Source organism: Frankliniella occidentalis, unplaced genomic scaffold (genome assembly GCF_000697945.3).
Source record: "Frankliniella occidentalis isolate FOCC.00 unplaced genomic scaffold, Focc_3.1 Scaffold19, whole genome shotgun sequence".
NCBI classification, from domain to species: domain Eukaryota; kingdom Metazoa; phylum Arthropoda; class Insecta; order Thysanoptera; family Thripidae; genus Frankliniella; species Frankliniella occidentalis.
Window position 1 is genome coordinate 905,283 of NW_026267149.1, and position 6,828 is coordinate 912,110.

Here is a 6,828-nt window from a genome sequence, read left to right on the forward strand (position 1 = left end):
CCTTAGCCAGGGCAATCGAGCAACAACAAACAAGAAGTTCAAGGGGACATGGTAGAGCAATCATGTCAAGATTGACTTTGATTTTATAGAGACATATCTGTATCAAGATAAAAATGAAAGATAACATCTCCACCACTCCTTCTTTAAAGCAGAACACAATTGTCACAGAAAGTTGCTGCCGGATACTATCACAGCCAAAGGGAGAAACAAATTATGATAACACGTACTCTTACACAAATTGTGCTTTCTTTCACTATACATACCCAAATTTTATGGAAATCCAGAGTTTAATTCTGAGACAGACAAGAGGACACTTCAAATGTTCATGTAAAATCTAACGTTTTTTGTTCATGAAACACACTGAAAGCAGAGCCCTTGGATCTTAAAAGTTAAAAGTTATTACATCACTTAGCGTCACAGTGCACAGACAGCTCACCAATCAACCATTGCAGGACCGTGATGCACAGATAGCACCCCAGAAGTCATGTCTTCAAACACAATACACTTTTAACAATCACAGAGAAACCATTCTCTTAAAACTATATTCAGCATTTAACATAAATTTTATTTGACAAGTTCCAATTTTAAGTGAGCATTATGGAAAATTAAAAATAGCTAACAAAATGCATAAACAAATTTTTAAAAAAGGTTGTCACCCTACTAAATTGATGCACTAAGGTGCAAGGTAAGTGTTGTTTTAAATGTTTCAGTCTAACATATCAGTCAAACAATGTCAAAATATACAAACATGGAAAAATCTCCAACTTGTTTTTCTATTCTACTTTTCAAATGTTCTCCTATTTACTCAAGTACATTCCCCTCCCAAAATGGGGTTCATGTTTTTCACTAGTCCCAACTGCTTAAAATATTTTAGATTTTGGCTTCAATAGCAAGTCTGTAATTGTTTACCACTTGGGATGAATCTCTCTGAAATTCCATTGATGATATGTATCATTCACATCACAGGGGGCAAGAATTAGTTGCATGGTCTGAGGATGAACTGCCATACACTTTTTGTGTCCAGTATGAAGCATGGTGCGAGTGGTCTGGAGAAAAAAAAATTGTTGCTAAGTATTTTGACTGGATTTAAGAACATAGAAATTGTTGCATTGAACATATCAATTTTACCTCATCATACTGCCATGGACCATCCACAGTGCCTAGTCTACAAAAGATGAGTTTCACACCTGATGAGTCAGCGTCAATACATCTTTCACCTACGCCTAATTGACCTTTGGCATTCAGACGTATTAGCTGAATTTAAAAACAGTGCAGATTTCAATTAAACATTATAAATGAAAGCCGTCAGTATCCAGATCCAATTCAATAATTTGAAGAGATTTCATACCTGGTTGTTACCCCCACCATGACAGTGTGAAAGACCCATCATACTTGGTGGTCCATGGCCCATTGTGTCAAGACAATTTCCAGTTGACCTGTGCCTCAGCTAAAAACAGAAAGAATAATATTTGACAGTAAATCAGAATTAATACATCCCATAAGATGCTATTACACTTAATAATATGTCAAATAGCTACGTTATTGAGTTAAGTTCATACCTCTCCCCAATAAAGATTAGGTGGAAGTTCTGGGTATTTGTCAAGAACATCATAAGCGACATTCTTCATAAACCAAGAAAAGTCTTTGCATTTTAATTTTTCTTTCAATTTTAATTGCTCTGAAATGTCACCCATATCAAGGTATCTAGCCAAAGGTTCTCTGGTGTAGAAGTATTCCTTGTACTTCTCATCAAACCATGTTTCAATCACTCGTTTGTAATTCTGAAAGAACATAGAAGCACATATTATGTTGGATACATCGACCCTTTTTTACAATAAAATCTCAGTACTCTGATTATAAACTAACAATGGTGATAAGAGGTCCCTTCTTGCGCTCAGCAAGCTTTCCAAAATTGTAAGGCATAAATCCTCTGTAGACATGGCCTACTCTGGAACAGGGCACCCATTCAATACTTCCACCACACTGCCATATCTTGAAAGATAGTTCAAAATTTTCCCCTCCCCAGACCAAGAGGCCAGGGTCATAAGCTCCAATGGACAAGAAGAATTTTCGATCAATGGCAAATAATCCACCAGCATGAGTAGGAGATCTAAGGAGAATACATAGCTCATAAATTGTTTACAAAAGTGAAAATAAAAACAAAAATTAAAAAACATAAAAATGTTTAAATACTTGTAAGGTTCGCTGTTGTGCTGTCGGGTATGAGCTTCTCTAGGTGGTACTTCATTTTCTTTATAAAGCATACCCCATTCAAAAATACCTCGATAATGGTGGCCATCTTGATAAACTGGCCGGTACTCAAATGATTTGTGGTCAATACCATCTATTACTGGCACTGTCATGATAGTCCTGATACAATTAAAACACAAGATCACTTTTTTGAAAAAAGAAGATACAAAAAGTGTGGGATATGTTGGAGTGAACCTTGAAAGACTTACCTGTCACGATAAATGGGTGCTAGAAGTGGAACAAGCCAATTTGTATTCACTTCACAATGAGCATCCAAGAAAACAATGACTTCCCCATAAGCTTCTTTGGCTCCACGAGATCTTGTGCGAATTAAACCTTCTCTCTCTTTATTTCTGATAAGTCTCACTTTTCCGTTAAATTGGGTGATATATTCATCCAATTTTCCTTTAAGATCCTCTTAAAACAGAAAGAATGGAAATGACAAAATTGATTAACTAAGTAAAAACAAAAGGAACAGTCAAACTCAGAAATATCTTACCCTTATCGCTGTAATCGTCAACTAGTAAAATTTCCTTTAAAAATTGAGGGGGTGAACGATTAATAACAGAATGGACAGTTCTCATAAGAACTGACCAGCCCTCATTGTGAAATACAATGATTACACTTGCTTGAGGAAGATCTTCAGGGTAATTCCAATGCTTGCATCTACAAAAGAGAAGAAACAATAAAAACTTTGCATCCATTTTTAGAAGCTTATGATAGTTTCTAAACATCTAAAGACTAAATACTTGAGAAAACTTACTCAGATAATCTTGTGTCAGGAATATTTCTATCCAATGATATCTCATTGGATAAGGCAATATTCATACCATACTCTGACAAAGACTGTGCCGCATCATTTTCCTGGTCTTCTCGTAATTTATAAGGAACACCTCCTTCTCCAGGCCCAGTCCTTTTGGGAATATTTTTGGGCTCAAAGTTACCTAGCTCATCAACAAATTTTACTGTGTTCTGTAAAAGTACAAAACGGTTACTTCGGCAGCCGTGCTCAAAAAGAACAACATCAACAGTCCGATATGTAAGGATGCTTAAAACTTATGAATATCAAGGATGTTTGCTCACAGTTCTTTTTGGCTTTGAAAGACCAAGAGCTTGAGATACTTCATTCTTGTTGTCTCTGGTATAAGTTGCTAGAAGATAGATTAAGGGTAATAGACATGCAGCTCCCAAAACAACCTTCACCACTCGGTTTTTTCTTAGTTGAATGATCCTCATTTTGAAGAAGATAGAAATGTCATTTCACTATCCACTGAAACAAAATAAAACCAGAAAACCATGGTTAATGTGAATCAAATGGAATGACCGGGAGTTCAACCAACCTCCGACACAGGTAAGAAATCATCAGGTAATTAAACAATACACATATTTTCAGTGACAACGAGGAGGAAGTCAAAAAGGTCGATCAATTTGAACATAAATATTACACATTTCAGTCAGGTACAACTATTGATTCACTACCTTTCTCGAGGATTTAACCTGCCGACGTGTCTAAATTTGCAAATCAACAACAACTGTCAAAGTTAGTTCAGCTGGCTGAGGGCTAGTTCCACTATAAGGAACAAAGCAGACGACATTGGGCATTATGAAGACCAAAGTCTGACCACCACACCACAACAACCGGTCGGTGTTAACCCTAACTGAACGCCATGATGAAAATGTTAAATGGTTCGGTACAGGGTTGTTTACAATGTTAATTCTAGATTTTAATAAAATTTGCCGATTATGTCTGACAAAAGGAGAAAAAATGGTACCAATTTTCAACGACAGCAAGAGAAGTGGGCCTAATATCAGCAGCCGAATTGAAAACTGCACTTGTCTGAAGGTTTGTTATTCTTAGGTTATATCTTCAAACACAAACTTTTTGCATTTTGAAATTGTATTGCTTAGTGTCCTTAGTTTTTACATGGATTTCTCAGAAAATGTATTTTCTTGTAGGACACTGGTAATTTTTTGTTGACACCTTCATTACATATAAGTCTAAATAAGCTTTTAATCTCAGCCTATTCCTCTATTCTTTTTATTCGTGATATATTTATGTTTGGTGTTTCGTTTGCAGCTTAAAGAAAGTGACGGTCTCCCAGGTGCATTATGTACTGAATGTCTTTCAAAGCTTGACCTCATAAAGGCTTTCCAGGATCAGTGTGAACGTTCAGATATAGTCCTGCGAGAGTTCCTTAAAAACAAAGACGCTAAACAGGTCTGTATTTATAATGAAAACTACATTTCCAGAAATGCATTTTATTTCTCATGCTCTTATTTGCATTGTTTTTGTTCTTTTTAGCAGATTCAAAGTCTTCAAAAGCTAAGTAAAGGAAGTGAAATGAATAATGGAGAAGAGTTCGTCAAATCAGTTGAGCAAATTGGACAAAACTTGTTAGACACCTCTATGCAAATACCTGTTCAAAATATTTCTCAGGTTCCTATTCACAATCTCTCCCAGATTTCTGTTCAAAACCTTACTCAAATTCAAAATCTTGTACAAATCCCAGTACAGAATCTAGTACAAATTCCTATTCAAAACTTTGTTTTGAGTCCTGTTGAAAATCTTGTTGCAAGTCCCTTGCAAGACTTCACACAGAGCTCTGTCGATGGACTCATACAAAGTCCTGGACAAGACCTTTCTGTACAAGATTTTGTTCAAGTCCCTGTACAGGACCTTTTTCAAAGCCCATTACAAGACCTGCAAAGTTCTGTGCAAACCTATGTACCAGGGGATGTGCAAAACTATGTACAAAGCCCTGTGCAAAACCAAATTTCCCTTCAAAACTGTGGAGACCTATCAAACGAACTTCAGTGGAACGAATGCTTAACTAGTGAGACTAATATTACTGTCACCAAATCATTGAATCAAGAGACAGTACCCACTAAAAAGCAATTGAAAACTTCCTCCAAAATACCTTCCAAAAATAAACCCTCATTAACTGTCAAAAGTGTTAAAAGCGATGAAGATGAGGGGGAGGATGACTACACGTGGCCTGGTAGTCTCTCTGATGAAGATTCTAGCAGGTAAGATAAAATATTCCCTGTTTAGAGTAATAAACTGTAACCGCATATTTGTTAATTTTCTGTCTCTCCCTTTCTACCTTTCCAGACCAAATGGGGATAGTGCTTGCAATAAAAGAAGGAAAAAACAATCAATTTCGTACGAGTGTGAATATTGTGGTCGAACTTTTTCAAGATCCAATCATTTAATGCAACATGAGCTAACCCATACCAAAGAAAAACCTTTCCATTGTTCCTATTGCGGGAAAGGATTTTGGTATAAAAATTCTCTTATTGGTCACATCAAACAAACTCATACAGGAGATGTAAATTATACGTGTGAGGAATGTGGAAGAGGATTTTTCCAGCGTTCTGAGTATATGAGACACAAACCTATTCACTCAAGTGAAACTCCATTCAAATGTGATGAGTGTGACATGAGTTTTAAACTCATTAAAAATCTTCGGAGACATCAGAAGGTAAATTGAAACTATGGCCATAATTTTATGTCTTTTCCTCTGCTGTGTTTCACTTTTTCTTTCTATTTTAGGTGCATTCTGGCACTCGCACTCATACCTGTCAGTATTGTGGTAAATCATTCCGTATGCGCCAAACTTTACGAGTCCACCTTATTCTTCATTCTGGGGAAAAACCATATAAATGTGAACATTGCGGCAGAGGGTTTTCACAATCTGCTCCACTGAAGGCTCATGTTCGAATGCACACAGGAGAAAAACCATATGTTTGCAAAATGTGTGGAGAGTCCTTTCAAACAGGCAATTCTTTAAAAGCACATGTTTTCAAACATACTGGTATTCATCCAAATAGCTGCAAAGAATGTTCTTTAGTTTTTAAAAGGAAAAAGGACCTTGTAGAACATAGAAACAATGTGCACGATGGAGCTGAAACAGATCTTGTACAAGTTACACCTCAGATACCATTGCTGAGGTGTAAGTCTGATAGAAACAAGCAAGTGCATTCTCTTCAGAATACTGATTCTAATGAGAGTGATGATGACCCAGATGACCCTGATTCATTGTCAGAGGACTCTCAGTCTAGTGATTCAATTACTCAGCATGAAGTAGTTAAACATCGATTGCCACCTATAGTTGAACTTTCGTCACCTGTCTCTTCTCGCTTGATGTCACCACCATTAATTGGGTCTCCATCCGAGACAGACGAGCTAATTTCTTCTACCAGTTTATCTTATGCTTAATATTCTTATATTTCCACTTTAGTGGAAGGCTTATAGCTGTCTCAAAAGAGTAGTTGAAGAAGTACTGCTAGGACATGTATGTTGTTTTGGAAGAAAAACTTTTGAGAGGGAACCATGTAATGTATCTTTGCCATTGTATCCATCCCATCAATTTTCTTGGCATGTGTTTTCAGTCCAAGTTTATATTTGTGATAATATTTTTGTTGTGTCTGATCTCATCTGATTATTTAATTTTTTTCTACCAAATTTCAATTTTTATCAAGTATTGATACAGTATTTGTTTGATTCCTTCTGACTGTTCGTTTGAAGTCCAGGTTACCATTTTTACTGGTAATTTTGATTTTTTTGAATTTTTACTG

The 6,828-nt window shown here is 36.3% G+C and overlaps 3 protein-coding genes across 4 annotated transcripts in view; 2 read left to right on the forward strand and 1 right to left on the reverse strand.

Annotated features, from left to right (window-relative positions):
- Window positions 1–6,828, forward strand: part of LOC113206554 (histidine decarboxylase) — a 46,431-nt gene that overhangs the window by 18,015 nt on the left and 21,588 nt on the right. The gene's annotated exons all lie outside the window — the stretch shown is intronic.
- On the reverse strand, window positions 545–3,875 carry LOC113206548 (N-acetylgalactosaminyltransferase 7). The gene is made up of 11 exons (XM_026422665.2): window positions 3,730–3,875; window positions 3,334–3,520; window positions 3,014–3,222; window positions 2,750–2,916; window positions 2,460–2,667; window positions 2,194–2,370; window positions 1,867–2,110; window positions 1,560–1,781; window positions 1,349–1,447; window positions 1,129–1,254; window positions 545–1,046 (listed from the first exon to the last, which is right to left on the reverse strand). Exons 2-11 carry the CDS (start codon window positions 3,484–3,486, stop codon window positions 906–908), a joined length of 1,746 nt encoding a protein of 581 aa, XP_026278450.1. The 5' UTR covers window positions 3,487–3,520; window positions 3,730–3,875; the 3' UTR covers window positions 545–905.
- LOC113206547 (zinc finger protein 184-like) overlaps window positions 3,879–6,828 on the forward strand; it is a 24,628-nt gene continuing 21,678 nt past the window's right edge. Inside the window, exons 1-5 of one of the 2 annotated variants that reach the window (XM_052264505.1) lie at window positions 3,879–4,093; window positions 4,328–4,468; window positions 4,553–5,277; window positions 5,363–5,732; window positions 5,804–6,783. In XM_052264505.1, coding sequence (XP_052120465.1) covers window positions 3,959–4,093; window positions 4,328–4,468; window positions 4,553–5,277; window positions 5,363–5,732; window positions 5,804–6,469 — 2,037 coding nt within the window. In that variant the 5' untranslated portion in view covers window positions 3,879–3,958 and the 3' untranslated portion in view covers window positions 6,470–6,783. The remainder of the gene's footprint in view (window positions 4,094–4,327; window positions 4,469–4,552; window positions 5,278–5,362; window positions 5,733–5,803; window positions 6,784–6,828) is intronic. The other variant, XM_052264506.1, reaches the window with a different exon arrangement.

Excerpts from the sequence above, each read along its gene's own strand:
- LOC113206548 (XM_026422665.2), bottom strand. The coding sequence starts at position 3,486 with ATGAGGATCATTCAACTAAGAAAAAACCGAGTGGTGAAGGTTGTTTTG. Across the intron at positions 3,223-3,333 it reads TTTCAAAGCCAAAAAGAACT|AACACAGTAAAATTTGTTGA; the intron begins GTGAGCAAACAT and ends GTACTTTTACAG. Across the intron at positions 2,668-2,749 it reads TGACGATTACAGCGATAAGG|AGGATCTTAAAGGAAAATTG; the intron begins GTAAGATATTTC and ends TTCTGTTTTAAG.